Source organism: Coregonus lavaretus, assembly GCF_964263955.1.
Source record: "Coregonus lavaretus genome assembly, chromosome: 17".
Taxonomy (NCBI): domain Eukaryota; kingdom Metazoa; phylum Chordata; class Actinopteri; order Salmoniformes; family Salmonidae; genus Coregonus; species Coregonus lavaretus.
Genome location: NC_140004.1, coordinates 25,167,404 through 25,190,944, shown reverse-complemented (window position 1 = coordinate 25,190,944; position 23,541 = coordinate 25,167,404). Strand labels below are relative to the sequence as shown.

General features: G+C 48.0%; 1 protein-coding gene across 1 annotated transcript in view; it reads right to left on the bottom strand.

Moving 5' to 3' along the window:
- Positions 1-23,222, bottom strand: part of LOC311144347 (transcription factor COE2-like) — a gene marked incomplete at both ends in the record, with an annotated part of 35,834 nt that extends 12,612 nt beyond the window's left edge. The window contains 7 exons of the mRNA XM_084180382.1: positions 14,997-15,006; positions 15,128-15,196; positions 16,803-16,876; positions 16,993-17,048; positions 18,174-18,237; positions 20,207-20,363; positions 23,092-23,222. Of these exons, the coding sequence (XP_084036508.1) occupies positions 14,997-15,006; positions 15,128-15,196; positions 16,803-16,876; positions 16,993-17,048; positions 18,174-18,237; positions 20,207-20,363; positions 23,092-23,222 (561 nt within the window). The remainder of the gene's footprint in view (positions 1-14,996; positions 15,007-15,127; positions 15,197-16,802; positions 16,877-16,992; positions 17,049-18,173; positions 18,238-20,206; positions 20,364-23,091) is intronic.
- Positions 23,223-23,541: the final 319 nt, after the last annotated feature.

Genomic DNA, 23,541 nt, shown 5'->3' with positions numbered 1-23,541 from the left:
TGATGACGTAACAGGGTCGTTTGGCTGCTACTGAGTATGCATCTGGGAGACGGGAGGAATTCGACCCCCTGACACTGTCCAAATAATGGTTGCCATTTCCATTTTTTGGGGCCAATTGTTTAATGTTCCTTTCCAAAAGCCCTGCTCCCTGCATGTTCCCGGGGGCTCTGCTGAGAGGGGCGGGTGATGTTCCCCTCCATTAAAATTACAGTGAGAGGCTAACGAGGCTAGCTGGCACAGGGAGTAGGGACGTGTCAACACAGACCTACAGTAACTCAGAACGACACAGAGGCAACACACAGAGGCAGGAGGAGGAGATAAAACCATGCACAAAAAGCAAGTACTGTCACGCTGCGTGTTCATAACTATCACCTAAATAAATCGTATTTATAGGGGAAAGTAAGTGAGAAAAAAGTTGAGAGAGGAAGAAAGAAAGGAATAAGATTCAGACAGGTGGTTAAACAGTCCCTTAGAGACGTGGTGGTTAAACAGTCCCTTAGAGACGTGGTGGTTAAACAGTCCCTTAGAGACGTGGTGGTTAAAGAAGGGCATTCAGATACAAATTGATAAAAATGATATCTGAATGCTTTATTGTCAAACTGTCCAGACAGACTAAATCCGTAAAGACCCATGAAAATGCCTCCAGTTTTATTGCACCAGAGGACAGAGACAGACGGATGTTAGGTTACACTGTGCTGCTACACAGACACATTCTGTATGTTCTCACAGTGGAAACTAGCTACGTCTACAGGGATCCATCCCAGTGGAAACTAGCTACGTCTACAGGGACCCATCCCAGTGGAAACTAGCTACGTCTACAGGGACCCATCCCAGTGGAAACTAGCTACGTCTACAGGGACCCATCCCAGTGGAAACTAGCTACGTCTACAGGGATCCATCCCAGTGGAAACTAGCTACGTCTACAGGGACCCATCCCAGTGGAAACTAGCTACGTCTACAGGGACCCATCCCAGTGGAAACTAGCTACGTCTACAGGGACCCATCCCAGTGGAAACTAGCTACGTCTACAGGGACCCATCCCAGTGGAAACTAGCTACGTCTACAGGGACCCATCCCAGTGGAAACTAGCTACGTCTACAGGGACCCATCACAGTGGAAACTAGCTACGTCTACAGGGACCCATCCCAGTGGAAACTAGCTACGTCTACAGGGACCCATCCCAGTGGAAACTAGCTACGTCTACAGGGACCCATCCCAGTGGAAACTAGCTACGTCTACAGGGACCCATCCCAGTGGAAACTAGCTACGTCTACAGGGACCCATCACAGTGGAAACTAGCTACGTCTACAGGGACCCATCCCAGTGGAAACTAGCTACGTCTACAGGGACCCATCCCAGTGGAAACTAGCTACGTCTACAGGGACCCATCCCAGTGGAAACTAGCTACGTCTACAGGGACCCATCACAGTGGAAACTAGCTACGTCTACAGGGACCCATCCCAGTGGAAACTAGCTACGTCTACAGGGACCCATCACAGTGGAAACTAGCTACGTCTACAGGGACCCATCCCAGTGGAAACTAGCTACGTCTACAGGGACCCATCACAGTGGAAACTAGCTACGTCTACAGGGATCCATCCCAGTGGAAACTAGCTACGTCTACAGGGATCCATCACAGTGGAAACTAGCTACGTCTACAGGGACCCATCACAGTGGAAACTAGCTACGTCTACAGGGACCCATCACAGTGGAAACTAGCTACGTCTACAGGGACCCATCACAGTGGAAACTAGCTACGTCTACAGGGACCCATCACAGTGGAAACTAGCTACGTCTACAGGGACCCATCCCAGTGGAAACTAGCTACGTCTACAGGGACCCATCCCAGTGGAAACTAGCTACGTCTACAGGGATCCATCCCAGTGGAAACTAGCTACGTCTACAGGGACCCATCCCAGTGGAAACTAGCTACGTCTACAGGGACCCATCCCAGTGGAAACTAGCTACGTCTACAGGGACCCATCACAGTGGAAACTAGCTACGTCTACAGGGATCCATCCCAGTGGAAACTAGCTACGTCTACAGGGACCCATCCCAGTGGAAACTAGCTACGTCTACAGGGACCCATCCCAGTGGAAACTAGCTACGTCTACAGGGACCCATCCCAGTGGAAACTAGCTACGTCTACAGGGATCCATCCCAGTGGAAACTAGCTACGTCTACAGGGACCCATCCCAGTGGAAACTAGCTACGTCTACAGGGACCCATCCCAGTGGAAACTAGCTACGTCTACAGGGACCCATCCCAGTGGAAACTAGCTACGTCTACAGGGACCCATCCCAGTGGAAACTAGCTACGTCTACAGGGACCCATCCCAGTGGAAACTAGCTACGTCTACAGGGACCCATCCCAGTGGAAACTAGCTACGTCTACAGGGACCCATCCCAGTGGAAACTAGCTACGTCTACAGGGACCCATCCCAGTGGAAACTAGCTACGTCTACAGGGACCCATCCCAGTGGAAACTAGCTACGTCTACAGGGACCCATCCCAGTGGAAACTAGCTACGTCTACAGGGACCCATCCCAGTGGAAACTAGCTACGTCTACAGGGACCCATCCCAGTGGAAACTAGCTACGTCTACAGGGACCCATCCCAGTGGAAACTAGCTACGTCTACAGGGACCCATCCCAGTGGAAACTAGCTACGTCTACAGGGACCCATCCCAGTGGAAACTAGCTACGTCTACAGGGACCCATCCCAGTGGAAACTAGCTACGTCTACAGGGACCCATCCCAGTGGAAACTAGCTACGTCTACAGGGATCCATCACAGTGGAAACTAGCTACGTCTACAGGGACCCATCCCAGTGGAAACTAGCTACGTCTACAGGGATCCATCCCAGTGGAAACTAGCTACGTCTACAGGGACCCATCACAGTGGAAACTAGCTACGTCTACAGGGACCCATCCCAGTGGAAACTAGCTACGTCTACAGGGACCCATCCCAGTGGAAACTAGCTACGTCTACAGGGACCCATCCCAGTGGAAACTATCTACGTCTACAGGGACCCATCACAGTGGAAACTAGCTACGTCTACAGGGACCCATCCCAGTGGAAACTAGCTACGTCTACAGGGATCCATCCCAGTGGAAACTAGCTACGTCTACAGGGACCCATCCCAGTGGAAACTAGCTACGTCTACAGGGATCCATCCCAGTGGAAACTAGCTACGTCTACAGGGATCCATCCCAGTGGAAACTAGCTACGTCTACAGGGATCCATCCCAGTGGAAACTAGCTACGTCTACAGGGATCCATCCCAGTGGAAACTAGCTACGTCTACAGGGATCCATCCCAGTGGAAACTAGCTACGTCTACAGGGATCCATCCCAGTGGAAACTAGCTACGTCTACAGGGATCCATCCCAGTGGAAACTAGCTACGTCTACAGGGATCCATCCCAGTGGAAACTAGCTACGTCTACAGGGACCCATCCCAGTGGAAACTAGCTACGTCTACAGGGATCCATCCCAGTGGAAACTAGCTACGTCTACAGGGATCCATCCCAGTGGAAACTAGCTACGTCTACAGGGATCCATTCCAGTGGAAACTAGCTACGTCTACAGGGATCCATCCCAGTGGAAACTAGCTACGTCTACAGGGACCCATCCCAGTGGAAACTAGCTACGTCTACAGGGATCCATCCCAGTGGAAACTAGCTACGTCTACAGGGATCCATCCCAGTGGAAACTAGCTACGTCTACAGGGATCCATCCCAGTGGAAACTAGCTACGTCTACAGGGATCCATCCCAGTGGAAACTAGCTACGTCTACAGGGACCCATCCCAGTGGAAACTAGCTACGTCTACAGGGACCCATCACAGTGGAAACTAGCTACGTCTACAGGGACCCATCCCAGTGGAAACTAGCTACATCTACAGGGACCCATCCCAGTGGAAACTAGCTACGTCTACAGGGACCCATCCCAGTGGAAACTAGCTACGTCTACAGGGATCCATCCCAGTGGAAACTAGCTACGTCTACAGGGACCCATCCCAGTGGAAACTAGCTACGTCTACAGGGATCCATCCCAGTGGAAACTAGCTACGTCTACAGGGATCCATTCCAACAGATAACGTGCTAAACATTTATTGAAATAATCCTCATCCAAATGAAGACATTAGAAATTGACCCAAATGATTTTCGGGAGGTTAATGTTGTGGATATTGATTCAAAGCAAATATGTGCACACTTTAATTCACTGCTATGTGAGGGCAAGTTAAAAACAACCAAACGTGCACATAGCTAGAATCAGGAGTACAAGATCAATACGGTCTGTTACACAAGATGAAGAGCAATGGATTCCTCTTAGGGTCGACGACCTGAAATCAAGCCTTCGCAAGGGAACTGTAGCCCTTTCCTGCAGTCAATGACCAAAAACGCCCTCTTTGGCCCCATGTGTGGAATGTTATTAATATTTTTCTTAATTTCATAATTAACAAAAATATTTGAACAAAATCCGGTGTTTCTAAGTCAAACTGTTTTGTTGTATTTCAGTCTTCTGTGATGTATATAAAGTGTAATATTGGGATGCATTTTAACTATATCTGACATGGTATAGGTGTCTTCTTTTTTTTAAGCCCATAACCATGTGTTTGAGGTGTATGCTTTTGTTTGAAAGTAGATTTGTTTAAGACTACCAAGAATCACTCTGTGTGACCCTGATTTACCCCACTGCAGTACATTTACATTTAAGTCATTTAGCAGACGCTCTTATCACAGTAAAAGGCTATTCACATTTCTAAAAGTGGGCTTTACCATAACCATTACTGCCTCCTATAATAAGTATTTAACAGTTACTATTATTAACACATAGGAAAGGATTTCTCTGGTCGAATTAGCTAGGCTTCCATCCAATTGGCAACAGATTTTCATGCAAATATTCAAAAATCAGCATAAAAACAATATGTGCATTTTGCCACTAGAGGTGTGTTTCCATCAAATTGACTTGTTGCAGAGAAAAGGCTGTGCGTGATGATGTAGTGCACATAAAAATACCTTTTTGCAGTTAAATTCCCATGTACCGAATAAAAAATACAAGTTAAATTGGTTTCCATCGCATTTTTCACTCTACTGATGGTTTTCTCACAAACAAATGTTGCATTATATAGTGAGTGTGCCCACTCTGGTATTGGCATGTGCGCTATAGCCAACAGCTCGCAGATACAGTGCGGGTATACCCTACGTTATGAGATTAATATGGACAAAAGAGCAAAATTATTTGTATTTGTCAAACAGCCGAATAAGACCCTCGATTTTTATTGGAAAGGAGCGTCAAGCTCATCACCTTGCACTTTCACCACCCTGTGAAGGTCATCAACATATATTTCATCTGTAGCCTAATAATGTCAGACTGGTGTAGGTGGATGATAGGAATCAGGCGCAGGAAACCAGGAGGACGTCAACAGAACTTTACTAAGTCCAAACACAAGTATAAGTCGCCAACCCAACCGGGTGGCGCGAACAATTACGCACGAAATACACAGTGCGAAAAAACAAGGAAAAAGCGCACACAGTGCGAGCTCTCGTAATACAACACAACGAGAGAACAAACTTGAAGTGGCAGGCTGACAAAAACAATCACGCATAACACCTGACCCAAACAAACAAACTAAATAAGGGGAACAATCAAGACACAAATAAGGGACAGGTGTTATGAACAGACAAAACCAAAAGAACAAGAAACATCGAACGGTGGCAGCTAGTACTCCGGAGACGACGACCGCCGAAGTCCGCCCGAACAAGGAAGAGGAGCAGCCTCGGCCGAAACCGTGACAGTACCCCCCCCTTGACGCGCGGCTCCAGCCGTGCGCCGACCCGGAGCTCGAGGACGACCCGGACGACGCGGAGCAGGGCGCGCAGGATGACCCCGATGGAAATCGGTCAGTAGGGACTGGTCTAACACGTCCCTCCTTGGCACCCAGCACCGCTCCTCCGGACCGTACCCCTCCCACTCCACGAGATATTGAAGACCCCCCATCCGGCGTCTAGAATCCAGGATGGACCTCACGGTGTACGCCGGAGCCCCCTCGATGTCCAACGGGGGCGGAGGAGTCTCCTCAATCTCAAAGTCCTGGAGTGGACCAGCTACCACCGGCCTGAGAAGAGACACATGGAACGAGGGGTTAATATTATTGTAGTCAACAGGTAGTTCTAACCTATAACTCACCTCGTTCAATCTCCTCAGGACTTTAAACGGCCCCACAAACCGCCGACCCAGCTTCCGGCAGGGCAGGCGGAGGGGCAGGTTTCTGGTTGAGAGCCAGACTCGATCTCCAGGTGCGTACACTGGCCCCTCACTGCGGTGTAGGTCGGCGCTCGTCTTCTGTCGACGTATGGCACGCTGCAGATGGACGTGTGCAGCGTCCCACGTCTCCTCCGAGCGCCTTACCCACTCATCCACAGCGGGGGCCTCGATCTGGCTCTCATGCCATGGTGCCAGCACCGGCTGGTACCCCAACACACACTGAAACGGGGTTAGTTGGGTGGAGGAGTGGCGAAGAGAGTTCTGTGCCATCTCGGCCCAGGGCACATATCTCGCCCACTCCTCCGGCCGGCCCTGACAGTATGACCTCAGAAACCTACCCACATCCTGGTTGACACGTTCAACCTGCCCATTACTCTCCGGGTGGTAACCCGAGGTAAGGCTTACCGACACCCCCAACCGTTCCATAAATGCCCTCCACACTCTAGAGGTGAACTGGGGGCCTCGGTCAGACACTATATCCTCGGGTACCCCGTAATGCCGGAAGACATGGGTGAACAGAGCCTCAGCGGTCTGTAGGGCAGTGGGTAGACCCGGCATGGGAAGGAGACGACAGGCCTTCGAGAACCTATCCACAACGACCAGGATGGTAGTATTCCCCTGTGAGGGGGGAAGGTCGGTAACAAAATCCACCGAGAGGTGGGACCAGGGTCGTTGTGGAATAGGCAGGGGTTGTAACTTACCCCTGGGCAAATGTCTGGGCGCCTTACACTGGGCACACACCGAACAGGAGGAGACATAAATCCTCACATCCCTAGCTAACGTTGGCCACCAGTACTTCGTGCTAAGGCAGTGCACTGTCCGGCCGATACCCGGATGGCCAGAGGAGGGGGACGTATGAGCCCAACAAATGAGGCGATCGCGTATCTCGAGCGGAACGTACGTCCGACCCACAGGACACTGAGGAGGACTCGGGTCGGTGCGTAACGCCCGCTCGATCTCACCATCAACCTCCCACACCACCGGAGCAACCAGACAAGACTCCGGTAGTATGGGCGTGGACTCAACTGACCTCTCCTCTGCGTCATACCGCCGGGACAGAGCATCTGCCTTCCCGTTCTGGGACCCCGGGATGTATGTGATCTTAAACACAAACCGGGCCAGGAACATAGTCCAACGAGCCTGGCGAGGATTCAGTCTCCTAGCTGCCCGGATGTACTCCAGGTTACGATGGTCAGTTTGAATGAGGAAAGGGTGTTGAGCCCCCTCGAGCCAATGCCGCCACACCTTTAGGGCCTGTACCACGGCTAACAGCTCCCTGTCTCCTACGTCATAATTCCGCTCCGCCGGACTGAGCTTCTTAGAGTAGAACGCACAGGGACGGAGTTTAGGTGGAGTACCAGAACGCTGGGAAAGAACGGCCCCTATCCCGGCCTCTGACGCGTCCACCTCTACTTGGAACGGTAAAGAGGGATCCGGATGCGCCAACACCGGCGCCGAGGTAAACAGGTCCTTCAGTCTCCCAAATGCCCTGTCCGCCTCAGCTGACCACCGCAAGCGCACCGGACCCCCCTTTAACAGAGACGTTATGGGAGCTGCCACCTGTCCAAAACCCCGGATAAACCTCCGGTAGTAATTCGCAAAACCCAAGAACCGTTGCACCTCCTTCACAGTGGTTGGGGTCTGCCAATTACGCACAGCTGACACCCGGTCTACCTCCATCTTCACCCCTGACGCAGATAACTGGTAACCCAGAAAGGAGACCGACTTCTGAAAAAACAGACATTTCTCTGCCTTGACATATAGGTCATGCTCCAACAGCCTCCGCAATACTCGGCGCACCAGGGCTACATGCTCAGCACGGGTAGGACTATACACCAGAATGTCGTCGATGTACACAACCACTCCCTGTCCCTGCATGTCCCGGAAAATCTCATCAACGAAGGATTGGAAGACTGAGGGAGCATTCATCAACCCATATGGCATGACTAGATACTCGTAGTGCCCGGAAGTCGTGCTAAACGCTGTCTTCCATTCATCGCCCTTTCGGATGCGCACCAAGTTATATGCGCTCCTAAGATCCAATTTTGTAAAGAACTGCGCACCGTGCAGTGACTCCGTCATAGTCGCAATCAGAGGAAGTGGATAGCTGTACTTCACTGTGATCTGATTGAGACCGCGGTAATCAATACACGGCCGCAGACCTCCATCCTTCTTCTTCACAAAAAAGAAACTTGAGGAAACGGGTGAAACGGAGGGCCGTATGTATCCCTGTCTAAGAGACTCAGAGATGTATGTCTCCATAGATTTCTTCTCCTCTTGAGACAAGGGATACACATGGCTCCGCGGGAGAGCTGCGCCTGACTGGAGATCTATCGCACAATCCCCCTGTCTATGAGGCGGCAGCTGCGCAGCCCTAGTCTTACTGAACGCCAATGCCAAATCCTCATACTCGGGGGGAATCTGCAGTGCTGGCATTAGATTCGGACTCTCCACCGAGGTCGCCCCTATGGAAACACCCAGACACCGCCCCTCACATTGAGCAGACCACCCTTTAAGAGCTTTCTCTCGCCACCCAATAATAGGGTCATGAGTCATCAACCAGGGAAGACCCAGCACCACCGGATACGCAGGAGAGTCAATCAGATAAAGCTGAATTCTCTCCTCATGACCCTCCTGCGCCATCATCTGAAGTGGTGCTGTGACCTCCCTAATCAACCCAGACCCTAACGGACGGCTATCTAGGGCATGGACGGGGAAAGGCTTATCCACTGGAAGAAGGGGAATCCCTAACTCTAAACAGAACTGGCGATCTATAAAATTCCCAGCTGCGCCTGAATCTACCAGCGCCTTATGCTGGGAACGAGGTGCAACCTGTGGGAAACAAACAGGCAAGGTTAGGTGCACGACAGAAAGCTCTGGGTAAGCAGGGCGCCTACTCACCTGGGGGGACCCCCCAATGCTAGACCTGCCATCTCCTCCCCTGGAGGACCCGCCCCAGCACCTAGCCGCAGTGTGCCCTCCACGACCACAGTTGGTGCAAGGGCCGGGTCCCCGTGGGCTCCTCCTCCTCCTTTCCCTAGCGCCAGCACCCCCGAGCTCCATAGGACTCGGCTCGGAGGCGCTGGAGAGTGGAATGGGCGAACCCCCCCCTCCGGGACGCCCACGGGTGGCGAGCAGGGTATCCAGCCGGATGGCCATGTCGACCAGTTGGTCGAAAGTTAACGACGTGTCCCTGCACGCCAACTCTCGCTGGACGTCCTCTCGGAGGCTGCAGCGGAAATGGTCAATATGGGCCCGCTCATTCCACCCTGCATCAGCCGCTAGGGTCCGGAACTCTAAGGCAAAGTCCTGTGCGCTCCTCATCCCCTGTCGGAGGTAGAACAGACGTTCCCCCGCCGCCTTCCCTTCTGGTGGATGGTCGAATACAGCACGGAAGCGGCGGGAGAACTCCGCATAGTTCGTGGTTGCGGCGTCCATTCTCCTCCACTCGGCGTTGGCCCACTCCAACGCCTTGCCGGTGAGACAGGAGATGAGGGCTGAGACGCTCTCGTGTCCCGAGGGCGCCGGGTGTACGGTGGCGAGGTAGAGCTCCACCTGCAGCAGGAACCCTTGACACCCGGCGGTGGAGCCGTCGTACGCCCTCGGGAGCGAGAGCCGAAACCCACTGGGTTCCGGAGATGAAACCGGAGGGCTGACCGCTGGAGCTGGGTCGGTGGTTGGAGGTGTGGGCACCCCGCTGGTCTCCCATCGGTGTAGAGTGTTCATCACCCTCTCCAGGGCGTGACAGACCTGGTTCATTCGGTCCTCCTGACCACGAAGACGTTCGTCCATATCGGCGGTCGGCGCGGTCGCTCCTGCTGATTCCATGGGGATGCGTGATTCTGTCAGACTGGTGTAGGTGGATGATAGGAATCAGGCGCAGGAAACCAGGAGGACGTCAACAGAACTTTACTAAGTCCAAACACAAGTATAAGTCGCCAACCCAACCGGGTGGCGCGAACAATTACGCACGAAATACACAGTGCGAAAAAACAAGGAAAAAGCGCACACAGTGCGAGCTCTCGTAATACAACACAACGAGAGAACAAACTTGAAGTGGCAGGCTGACAAAAACAATCACGCATAACACCTGACCCAAACAAACAAACTAAATAAGGGGAACAATCAAGACACAAATAAGGGACAGGTGTTATGAACAGACAAAACCAAAAGAACAAGAAACATCGAACGGTGGCAGCTAGTACTCCGGAGACGACGACCGCCGAAGTCCGCCCGAACAAGGAAGAGGAGCAGCCTCGGCCGAAACCGTGACAAATAAACTGCATGCTGTCATCGCGTGACTCCATGTTTACTTCGATATGATGGTTATTATATCAATATTTGCCCATAAAAGCGTTTCCACTGACAATTCTCGCACAATTAATTTACAGATACAAAAAGATCCCACCTTGTCTATAGTTTTTGTTTTGTCGACATTTGGAACGTTTACCGATACATTTTCTGTTTCCATCAGGCCCGTCATGAAATTTGTATCCGACATGTACTTTACTCTCATAAAAAGGTTAGATTGAAACTTGGTTTGTGATGAGAAAATAACTTGCTTGAAAGATTTTGTATGTTCTAGTTGACAGAAAGGAAAACTCTGCTGTATCTCTCCCTTGCATCCAGTCTTTGTGAAATGGCTTTTCTTTTTGAAAGGGGGAAGGGAAAATCGATATTGACAAAATTGGAAAATTCCAAACGATTATTCCTGTTTCATCAGAGTACCATCTTGTTAAAAAAGACCCCTCCTGAAAACACGATCAATTAGTGAGATGGTGCATGCCATTGATCCCCTCTCCTCGCCCTCTCCTCCCCTGCCTCCCCTCTCCTCCACTCTTCTCCCCTGCCTTACAATGGATCCTCCATGCTTTCCTTATGACCATCTATTGATCCCAACCTCCTAGCCAAATATAAAACCACACTTGTACACACCAACCCTGACTGCTCCCTCTAACCAGCCCACACTTCCCATTCCTACAAACACTAGCACTAATACTGACTCTCTGCCTGTCTCTGTTGTAAAGCATGCATCTCTATAAATACAGAGGCTAGCACCTTCTAAAGGTCAGGGGTCATCTGGCAGTAATGCCACTGTTAACTGACCTGTCTGTCTCTGAGTAGAGGGTAGAGGGAGAACTCCTTAACTAAGAGGAGGGAGGGACACAGACAGGGATACTGTATGTTCTGGTATACACAAGTTAGACAAGCTCTAAGAAAATATCAAAACCAGATAATGCAAAAGCAAAGCTTGTAAAAACAGAATATCGGAGTATGGAGTGCTGTAGCCATACGGTAAAAAAAAACATTCAATCACCAGAGAGTCAGTCAACAACAGGGCACTTGTGTGGATGTAAACCATTAATATTTGAAATGGGCAAGACAGAGGAATCAATCAATCAGTCAATCAATCAGTCAAAGACCATTGACATCTTTGAAACAGAGGTCCCCTTCAATTGCATAAGTAAGAATGTCAGTGAGTGAGTGACAGATTGAACAATAACAAGACTAGTAGACGCTGCAAGCAGTATGACCTGATCAGTGTTTTACTCTGAATAAAAGCGTGACACAAGGGCATCTTTAAGAGTCATCTCCCTATTCTGACTAACCCCCTACAAGCCCCCTGGCTCCACCACCCCTCCCTATGGATCAGCTGTGATCTACTCTCTCCCCTTTCACTCAAATCAGGATTAGGGAGAAGGACGGAGTGGAGCAGCAGGAGAGGGAGGAGGGGATTTGTGTGTGTGTGTGGGGGGGGGACCGAAACAATATGGAAAGGAGATAAGAAAAAGAGGGGGGTTGGGCCGTTTGGGGAATTGCAAACTCCCTTGTGCTTGGGTAGGTGTCCTAATGACACTGCCTAATTACTACAAAATAAGATGGGCTAAGAGGAAGGGGAAAGAGAGGGATGAGGGAACACAAGGGAGAGGAAGAGAGAAAGACAAGGGCAGAGAGGAAGTGAAAGAAAAAGAGATAAAGAATGAACGAGTGGGGTAGAAACACTGGTATGAGCATGAGAAACTAAGAGAGAAGGGGACCATAGAGAGAAAGAGAGAGAGAGTGAGAGAGAAAGAGACTGAATAGAGAGACAGAAACACTGAGCGAGAAGGAGAGATAGAGAGAGAGACAGATGGAGAGAGACAGAGATGGAGAGAGAGAGAGACAGAGATGGAGAGAGATGGAGCGAGATAGAGATGGAGAGAGAGCGATAGAGAGAGAAAGGGAGAGAGATGGAGATAGAGAGATGGGGCAGCAGTAGGGGGGTCAGTAGGAGCGGGTGGGCCCCAGCACACTGCATGTTAATTGGAGAACAGGTGTTGGGGCTGGGAGCAGGAGGCTGATTACTGCAGCCTCAGAAACAGCCCCCCTCACCCACCTACCCCCTCCACATACACACATTAATAATTTAGGCCCCAAGCAGTGACTCTGGGAAAGGTTCAGGCAAGGGGCCACAGACACATACACAATTGCACACACATCCATATACATACATACATAAATAAACATCTGTGCACATCCATGTACACACATACCCACCCACACCCACACCCACAAACACACACACACACACACACACACACACACACACACATACATTAATTTATGTATACACAAACAATGTGGGCATATTCACAGACAGACACGTTCTCTCTCTCTCTCTCTTGCTATTTATCACATACACACATGCACATGCACACACACACAAATCCACAATAAATAAAGTTGAGATCTCTGCAAGGACACAGTGCAACGCTACAACAAATTCCACCAGCTTATCCCAAATTACATAACTGCTAATAGGCTGGTCCCCAAGGAGAGGGATCCATGGGCCTGTCAAGAGGGAAAAGCTGCTATTAGACCTGGATGGGCCCAGTGTGATTAGAGGGTACAGTAGGTCAACGATCCCATTTAAATCCATCCTCACAGCACCACCATCAGCATGCACAGGCTCACACACTGATATCATTTAGATCCTCCAATTCACAAGCCCCCTATGCTACTTATAAACAATCTTTGGAGAGGTTTTGCCATGGAAGATGGAGGAAGAGAAGGGGGGTCGTTGGGAAAGTAATGCGCCAAATGAGCAAAACAGCTGCTCCTAGGGATTCTGGGAAAATCCAAAAGACAACAGACCAATTTTCCGTTATATGAAAACTATCTTCAGCAGAGATCCTCTGAGACACACTGTCAACTGCCAGCCAGCTCGAACAGAGAAGGAGAGAGAGGGAGGAGGGGTGAGAGTGAAGGAGAGAGAGGGAGGGGAGGAGTGAGAGTGAAGGGGAGAGACAAAGACAGAAGAGGGAGGGAAAGTGGGAGAGAAAAATCCTTGACATTTTGGGATGTATTTTGGGAGGGATGGAGGGAGGGAGAGAAGGAGGGAGGAAGAGTGAGGGGAAGGAAGGGGCGATGAAGGTTGAAGAGATGACATCACAGAAAAACCATTGTACAAAAGGTCTGCTTATGAGCATTTATCACAGTGGTTAATATCAGGCAGACACTGTGTGACTCCAAAATTCCTGGGACGTGGAAACCCTCACACATGCCCATTAAGGTAATGCGCCGTCTCCCTAAAGCCTGATAACTGACTGTCAGGTGGGGAGGCTACAGACAATACATAACCCCCACATTGCACGATAGACCCTAACTCTTCATGATCTTTTTTTATTAATATATTTGGCAGGAGTTAGGACTTGCACGATAGACCCTAACTCTTCATGATCTTTTTTTATTAATATATTTGGCAGGAGTTAGGACTGTGTACAGAGGAGGTAATTTTAGTAGGACAGTGTGGACTAAGTGCAAGGGGCGGCCACAGTGTTCTGTGTGCTGACCAACCAGAGCAAAGTAAACACCGGCTAGACAGACATACAGACAGACAGACAGACAGAGACACCGGATAGACAGACAGACAGACAGACAGACAGACAGACAGACAGACAGACAGACAGACAGACAGACAGACAGACAGACAGACAGACAGACAGACAGACAGACAGACAGACAGACAGACAGACAGACAGACAGACAGACAGACAGACAGACAGACAGACAGACAGACAGACAGACAGACAGACAGACAGACAGACAGACAGACAGACAGACAGACAGACAGACAGACAGACAGACAGACAGACAGACAGACAGACAGACAGACAGACAGACAGACAGACAGACAGACAGACAGACAGACAGACAGACAGACAGACAGACAGAGACACCGGATAGACAGACAGTATGTGAGCACAGTCACTAACAAACACAGATGCTTACATTAGCACTGACAGGTATACTGCAGAGACACTAATTATCACAGACGCATGCCTCAGTGCCATAAACACTCACAGGGTGGGTGTACTCCGTTAAAGGGATCTGGCACAGCAACAGACCTAGAGGGCGAGCTCCTAAATATATACACACACACATGGACTGTACATACTCGCCCACACATTTAACATGCAGACATGTATGCACCCTGCCACCACCCCTACACATCTACACCCTACCCCTGCCCCCTCCTCCTCTCCCGTTGCCCCCACTAACCCTCCCTCTCTCACTGGGTCCTCTGTCTTTATTGGCCATAAAAGCAACAGCTGATTTGTGAGATCTCATCACAGGAACCACATGGATGTGGTTCTCTGCCCTCACTCCAAACTCTCTCTCCTTCTCCTCTCTCTCTCTCTCTGTCTCTCTCTCTCTCAAAATGTATGTTTGTGTGAGTATTTCTGCACCTGGGCATGTCTGGACAATGGACATCTTAGAGGCATGAGAGGGACAGTTGAGGGGGAGACAGAAGAACATAGGCTCAGTTGGGTTGTTTGACGTTGTCTGGGTAGTGTGAGTGAGTGACAGGTGGCGTTACCTGTCAATGATGACTGGGTCAGAGGGGGTCTCGTTGCGGTTTCCACAGCTTTTCTTCTCACAACAGCGACTGTGTTCCAAAATAATAACCAGAAAACACAACAACACAGTGAGTGAAACAAACCAGCATGACAGGACTGATCTTTCCTCTGGCCTGACCACCGTCCCAGACTGCACTGCAGACTGCACAGATCCAGGGAAACAAAAAGGGCCAAAGACAAAGACAAAAAATAGACAAAAGAATAAAGAAAGGGGGAGAAAAGGTACCATACAAACAGGGAGAGACCATTCAAAAGTGAAAAGCCACCCTGGCAATCTGTCACATTGATTTCGAAATCAAAGACAACCCCCACCCCATCACACAGAGACACAGACAAACACATCAACACACACACACAGCATCCTACAATTCGTCAGCAGTCCTGTCTGTGGAGCCTGCTGGCCCCCTCTCCAAGTCCCCTCCGCTGCATAACAAAAGTGCCCCCACCCCTAACCATCTGCCACCCTACACCTCGCCTCACCCCTCTCGTGTCCCAGCTTGGCCTTGCCCTGCCCCCTTCCACCCTCCCTCCGCCCCCCTGTCAGACGGCCTCACTCCCCAGCTGTGACGCTTGCCCTCTGCCTCCCCGGCTCTGTTATTAGCCAGCTGTGAGTCACATTCGGGCATCTGCTGGCTACACAATGGCAAAGCTCACTCAGTCTTAGCCCTTCTCCCCCTGCCCAACCCCCCTCTCATTCCCTCTCCTGCCCTCAAACACTGGGTCACTGCCCCACTTCCCCAACACTAACTCTCTCTCTCACTCTGTCCCTCTCTTCCTACCTCCATACCATAGGAGGTTGGTGGCACCTTAATTGGGGAGGACGGGCTCATGGTAATGGCTGGAGCGGAATAGCTGGAATGGTATCAAATACATCAAACACATGGTTTCCATGTGTTTGATGCCATTCCATTTACTCCATTCCAGCCATTATAATGAGCTGTTCCTCCTCTCAACAGCCTCCACTGCTCCATACCTCCAAAAACACTGAATGCATGGTGAAGAAGCCCCGTCTTCCAAAAAGCACCATAAAGGCAGCTCTCTTCTTCCACCCTGACCCATTCCTGACACTGTCTTATTCTTCTTACACATGCATTAGTTTCCATACACATTGTTAGAAACTAAAGCATTCAGAAATGTGAGAAACTAATCTAAATCTAATTCTTATGTTTCAACATTGTTCCTATGTGGACCATTGTCCATGCATAACATAAGGGTCTGGGGTGGTGATGGGGTGGGGGGTTAGGGGGAGGATTATTCCCTCAACATGTTTCAGTGAAGGTTGAAGGGAGACTGGCCTGATACCTCCCCCTGTCTGTCTGTGAGGGAGGCTCCAGAGAGAAACAGGAGCTGGCGGGGGACACGGAGGGCAGCAGGGGGCTCACACTGTAACAAGCCTGATGACAGACAGGCTATACTTTCACTTCAACCTCAGTCTTATTTTCAAATGGCATACCACATGCCAGACACATCAAGACAAAACATAAATACATTTTTAAGGATGTGTGTGTGTGTGTGTGTGTGTGTGTGTGTGTGTGTGTGTGTGTGTGTGTGTGTGTGTGTGTGTGTGTGTGTGTGTGTGTGTGTGTGTGTGTGTGTGTGTGTGCGCACACGCGCGCGCGAGAGTATATGACTCACCTGCACATAACCTCGTGAGTGAGCAGAACCCGGCACATTTCAGGATTCTTGTTCTGTCCCTCATATGATATGGGCTGAGAGAGAGGGAGAGCGGGTGATGGGGGAATTAGATTTCATGTGCAATCAATCAAGCTGTAAGCATGAGCTCCACAGCAGGCTAAATCCAGTCAGTGAAAACAGGGCTCCTTACCTGTTTAGTGACGGAGTCAATAAGCCGTGCATAAAGATCCTGTTCCGTACGAACCCCTGCACACAGACATATACACAATGATTAGCGGAAACTAAACTAACCTCACAGAGACAACCAAATCCTGAAGGCATGGGATATGAGTGTTTTAGACTGGACATTTATTTGACTCCCATAATGGCCATTCCCTGGGTCATCCATTCAGGTCAGATCAGGAGCAATGGAAGGCTTTAGGAGCTCTGGGATCTGACACAGCAAGCCTCCCAGCATGCTTTTAGAAAACACCGGAACCTTTGGTCTTTGGGTGCTTCAAACCGACTGGTTTTACTTCCTTGTAGGCTGCTGAGAATCACACAGGACAGAGAAACGGCATCGATGTAATCAATTGCTTCTGAAGAGCAGCATGTTTTATCCAAGTTTTTTTCTATGGAGCCTACTATGCAGAGTATTGCTTTTTAAAACGGGTTCCCCTCATCAAAGTCTCAATCGGGGGGCCTTTGAAATCACTAGAGGGAAAGGGAGGGGAAGGGAGGGTGCGGAGGCAGGCGTGTGTGTGTACATGTATATGAGTGTGTTTGGTCGGGGTCTTTTATCTCCTCTCCCATGGGTGCCACAGGGATGGCAGAGTAGGGGCAGTGGAGGCTCATGGGAACCCAAATCTCTGTGCACATCCCTTATCTGATGTTGTAACACCATGGGGGGCACCATGTACCTCGTTTCCCTATATAGGGGCCCGAAGCAGCTTCACACACAACTAAATCTGGGGCTTAAATAACTCAGCGATTGGATGAATGGATAGATATTTAGGAGCGGGGTGAGGTGGGATGAGAGGCAGAGGAAGAGGTAGGGAGAAGAGTACTGGGAGAGGGGGTTGGGGGAAAGTGGGCTTTTCCTCTTATATTTGGAACAAATGAGAAGTGGGTATGTCCATATCATGTCCATTCCATGGCCATACCATTGAGATGCAGGATGGTGTTTGGTCAGTGGTCTGGCTCAGGACAACCTGTTCCTCCTCCCACTCTAAAGTGGTCAGACACTAAAATGTTTTCGGGACATAGAATCAAGAGACATGAAACCACACAGAACATATCAACTCCTGAGTGCCCAAGTTCTCACACTGACATGAATGGGGCATGCTGCTCATCATCTGATGCCATGGTGGTTTGGAGGTCAGGTGGACTCACCATTACTGTAGAGGAGCTGTAGCTTGTAGTGCGTGCCGTTGTTGGTTTTTTCTCCCGTCTGCTCCTTGGAATGAGAGGACAAACAGACAAACACACAATGCAGTCATGCAGTTATAGCGCGGTGGGGTTTGAGTTAAGCACAGTTAAGAACACTTCATCCCTGGGAGTGGTGTGGGATCAGAGGGTTGTAGGTTTCCTACCCTGTAGATGGGACCCTGCACTGAGCTCCAGAACAGTGTACTTAACCTTGAATTAGCTCCTCTTTTTAGAAGTTGAACTGCAGCATGTCTGATGTGAAATCCTAAAGCCGTGGGATCCTTATGATCACATACAACAGTGTACAAAGGATAATGTATGCAACAGGTCATGTGCGCACAAGCTCATGTGTGCACATGTATAGGTCTGCATGCATGCCTTTGAGTGTCTGTGTGTCTGTGTGGCTTTGTGCGTGTGTGCGTGTGTGAGTGTGTACTTCAATGAGTGGAAACTCTTTCAGTGCAGTCGACCTTGAAGGAGAAACTTCCCTTCCTCCATCCCTTCTTCCCCCTGGCTCTACACCACCCTCTTTCATTTTATCCCTCTCTTTCTCTCCCTTTCCTAGTCTTTCCCTAACTGGTCTCAAAGGAATGCTCTTTGGTCCAATAACCCAGGGAGCCGTCATCTCTGAGCAGAAAGAGGAAGACAGAGATGGGGAGAAAGTAAGAGAGATAAGAGAGGAAGGAAAGAAATTGACAGTTTAAAAGAGATGAGCGAAAGTGAGAAAGAGAGAAATTGACAGAAGAGATACAGTAGAGATACAGTAGAGATACAGTAGAGATACAGTAGAGATACAGTAGAGACTGGAATATAATGTTTTGTTCATATACACAGAGGAACATTCATTTCCCCTTATCACCCTTCCACCTCTGAATAACAACAAAACAAAACCAGATGCCAGGTTAACCATGCAGAAAATGAACTCCTCTGCAACCGTCATATCACTCTGCCTCGCACTGGCTGTGTGTGTGGCGCTAGGGGAAACACTGACAGCCCTCAGCCCTGGCATTAGCACTGACGCCCAGAGTGGAGCCCTGTCTCCCTCCCTCCCTCTCTCCCTGTCTCCCTCTCTCCCTCTCTCCCTGTCTCCCTCTCTCCCTGTCTCCCTCCCTCGCTCTCTCCCTGTCTCCCTCCCTCCATGTCTCCCTCCCTCTCACACTCTCAGTAAAACAAAACTGTGTTTGAACTTCCGTTGACAGGACAGTGCCCTCTTCTCTCTCTGAGGGGAGAGCTGTTACCAGTTTGGACCACAAGCCTCACACGCCCAGCTCAAGTTTAACCACAAGGCAAAAACATCCATCAACACTGGGCACAAGGCTCCCACCGTGGGCAGTGTACCCCTCCCCTACCCTGTCTCTCTGGTTCTCTCTAAACTCTCTCTTTCTTTCTCTCTCTTTCTCTCTCCCCCCCTCTCTCTCTCTTGATCTGACCGCCACTCTGCACCTCTTCCTCTCCTTCTTTTGGCCCCATGTCTGACCTGAGGAATTTACTTCTTCCCCTCAGCAGTATTTAGTACATGGGGGTGGGAGGAAAATAGACTTTGATGATGTGGTCATGGTATAGCTTAACAGAGGCAAGCGTAATTTGCTTTTTTTTAAGTAGTGATGTCCCACTAATGAGGAAGGCTGCTAATTAGTCATTAGGTATTATTTTTCAATCGCTCATCATCAGCTCAGCTTATTGGGAGTGAGGCTTGTGTAACATGGAGCTGTCAGCTGTTCATTAAACTCAGCTTTATAGGGGATGTGGAAGGTCAAGTTGAACGCCTGGTTGTAGACTACTGGCTGCACAGAAATGTCCTGGTACAGGTTGTGCAAATGTGGTCAGCTTAAAGCTTTGCTAGATTGTACTGCTGTAATAGCTACCAACTTTTTGTTCACTCTTTCTGGTAAATAATAGCCAAAGAGGACATGCATAATAAAGATAAATACATGGAGACATATTATTCCCAAATATACTCACACACTCAACAAACTGAAACAAACAAACAAACACACCTTGTCGTGCTCTACAAAGTCCACAAAGGAAGTCCTCTCCACCTCTACAGGCTGTCCGTGTCTGTCATAGAGTGCCAGGACAAAGTGGAAGAAGTTGGACTTGCGCAGGTTAGAGGGGGGCTGCTTCTCAAAGTGGGCCCTGGAGAGAGCTACACCACTGTGGAGATGGGAGGAGAGGGAAATCAACTCACACTACAACACAATCCTCAGGCACACATCAAAAAAACTCTTACAACTCCAATCACTGTTTATTAAGGTCAACTGTATAGGCTACAACATAATAATTACAGGGTTATTGAGTTTAGACTTTGAGCTAATAAAGGTCTAATGAACAATGCATTTATTTGCAGAGAAAAGTAAATGATGAAAGAAAAATAAGTCTGTAGTGATATGCTTCCTGATCTTTATGTTTTTAATTTCTAGATTCAACAACTATTGCAACATGAATTGGTCAGGAATGGCAATATGGAGGAAATTCGTTTTGAAAAATACTCACTGAACAAATACTGTGGCAAAAACATCAAAGTAATTAGAGCCTATATGATTAATATGCTTAATTAATATTGAAATAAATAAATAAATAGCCTATTACTGTAGTCTAACTGTATTCTTGGTTGATGCTTAATTTTCACGAGCTGAAATTTAGATTATTTGTTAGCAACAATTCAACAATGGCTTTCAAAACGTTTTAAAGCATTGGGTTCAATGACTGTAACTTTCTATGCATGACCTACCTAGGAAATCACGCATTATCGATGGTGGAATGAAATGAAGACAAAAAATATCCTAACACTACTCTCAGTGTGTTTTTATCATTAATTGATGGGTCAAAGTTAGACTTGCCCCAAGCGCGGATGCCTGCAGCTTAATTAACACTGATTGTTTATTGATGCTTCACCTCTTACACTAGGTGAGACCAAGGCTGTTTTTTTCGACGCTGCACAATATAAAGTTCCAAACCTTAGAGCTTTTCTTTCGTTCAGATAAAACGTGTTTCTTATACTGTGAAAGTTATTTTGGAACTCATGCTGACCTTCATCCTCTTGACATTTGAATAGTCCAAGGACAAAAAGTTTCAAAGTCTGACATAAATTAACATTTGCTTTAGATGGGATAATTGTGTGCAGCGTAATTTTTTTTCGCATGCATAATGTAGGCCTAGCAGAAGACAGAAACATATAATTTTCCCACAGGACGAGAATAATAGGTTAGGTTGATAGGTGGATCCTAGTCTATAGGCCTACTCAATACTCAAGCGCGGGCCTGTGCCACGGTCCATTTCACCGATTTCAAACGGGATCCCACCAAATAAACACTGATAGGACACGTCTGAACTGTGTTACGTAGTTACAGCTGTACAACATAGGTTTGATTTAGAAATGCACATACCAAATAATTATCAGAGAACTTTTAGGTAAAGTTACCATATCTGGTGAGTAGCCTATTATGAAAGTAGATATTCATGACGTGACAAAGGACTTCAATCAACAAATGACTCAAAACGTGTTTCGTTTGCAAAAAATAAATTTAAAATATGAAAAGACTGTGATCTGATTAACGTACATTTGAAAGGTCAGTCATAACCTTAATCGAACACACCAAATAACAGAGATTTGTTAAAAGCTTGTCCTAGAACCAGAAATCTGTTTATTTTGGCAAATACACCTTTGAAATTAATGTTTGGCTACCTTGTCTGCATGCTTACTTTTTTACATGTTCTCCTTTGAAAAATATAAACATAGGCTAATTTATACCAAGGCTATCTTAAACAGCCTGTAAATGTACTGGAGTATTTTAAGGCTAATTTATACCAAGGCTAACATAACAGCCTGTAGATGTACAGGAGTATTTTAACATTAAGAATTCACAAAGTTACTTTTAAAACAGTATGAAAAGCACTGAGAAAATATTTTCAATGCATAAGATAATGATCAAAAGAACATTTGATTTTTCTCCAAGCTCTTTCTTTTGGGGAAAGGGATGACATTATAAATATGAATTTGTCTACTGATTAATATTTCAGTAGACAAACCAATATAATTGTATTATTATTACTACTATTATTATTGGGTTATTATTATTATCAACTTACATCGTCCTTAGCCTATTGGATATAGGCCTAAGCTATGGTGATAAGAGAACTGGATGGAGATATAAAATCATTAGTGATTATAATAATTCAACATGGATTAATTAACAGACTTCAACCGTTAAAAGCGTTGTATGCGCTTCCTACAAATCAATAGCCAAGAGGTGTGATCCTCAATAAGATAACATTATTCCGGGCGCTCGCTTTCCTGACAGAATGCGTTTTTGTTTTATTGTTGTGTTTTGTTTTATCCCTTTCATGCTCGTGACACCGCCACCTCTGCTATTGACAGCGCGTACCCCGGACTAGCAGCACTCTTATCGCACATAAAGCCAGGGCTGTTCGAGATCTATTTTTTTACATTTGTCATTCTTTACCGCCGGCCATTAACTCCCAAAGTTAACTTGCTTTTTTGTTTCATCCCAAGTCTGGAGAAGTTTGGGGTCAATGAGTATCAAACAAGAAGCATGAGCATAATCAACAAAAATACGTTCTCTTTGACTGCTTGGCACCACCGGTCACTTATAGGCTATGTTATGGGTATCCGTGCATATAGGTTATTTGTCATTTACTTTTATTAATTATTTCCCGAACATAATATGCTTTTGGATATTGAAGTGAGACAACCTACCTACATAATACCCTACATCGACTCCTCTTGCATACTTAAAGAGGTCTAATTAATTTATTATACGTCCGTAATAGTGTTTTATGTTGTGTTGCCAATAAAAAAGATTGACTCCTGTATTTCGTCAAAATACCACAAAGGACGTGAGAACATGACGGTATACTGTACCTTTGCGCCGCTACGTTAGCATCCACAACACCGACATTACGCACCCAGGACCGAACCGGATCCATCTCTCCCAGAGTTCTTTCTTTTAATCCGCTGACGTCTCTTATCAGATGCTCCTGGATCCCGTACATTTAAAACACAAACCAAACGCTGTTTTTTTATTTATTTGGAGAAATTCAGAGTAAACGAGAGAGCAATATCAATTTGGGAAACTAGAACTGGAAGGTCAGTTCCAGGATACTGTGCTATCGATGATGACTGAGGCTTAGCTTCCCAAAGTAAATAATACTGCTTGTCTTCAAACGTGCTAATGAAGGAAAACAGGCAATAGATGTATCTTCTGTTGGACTGCAATCATTGTCCAAGAACAGGGGATAGGTAACGTCCAAAGTCGGTTCGACCATAAACAAGGTTCACCTGTTTGGTGGACATGCGCGCACTCCTCGACAA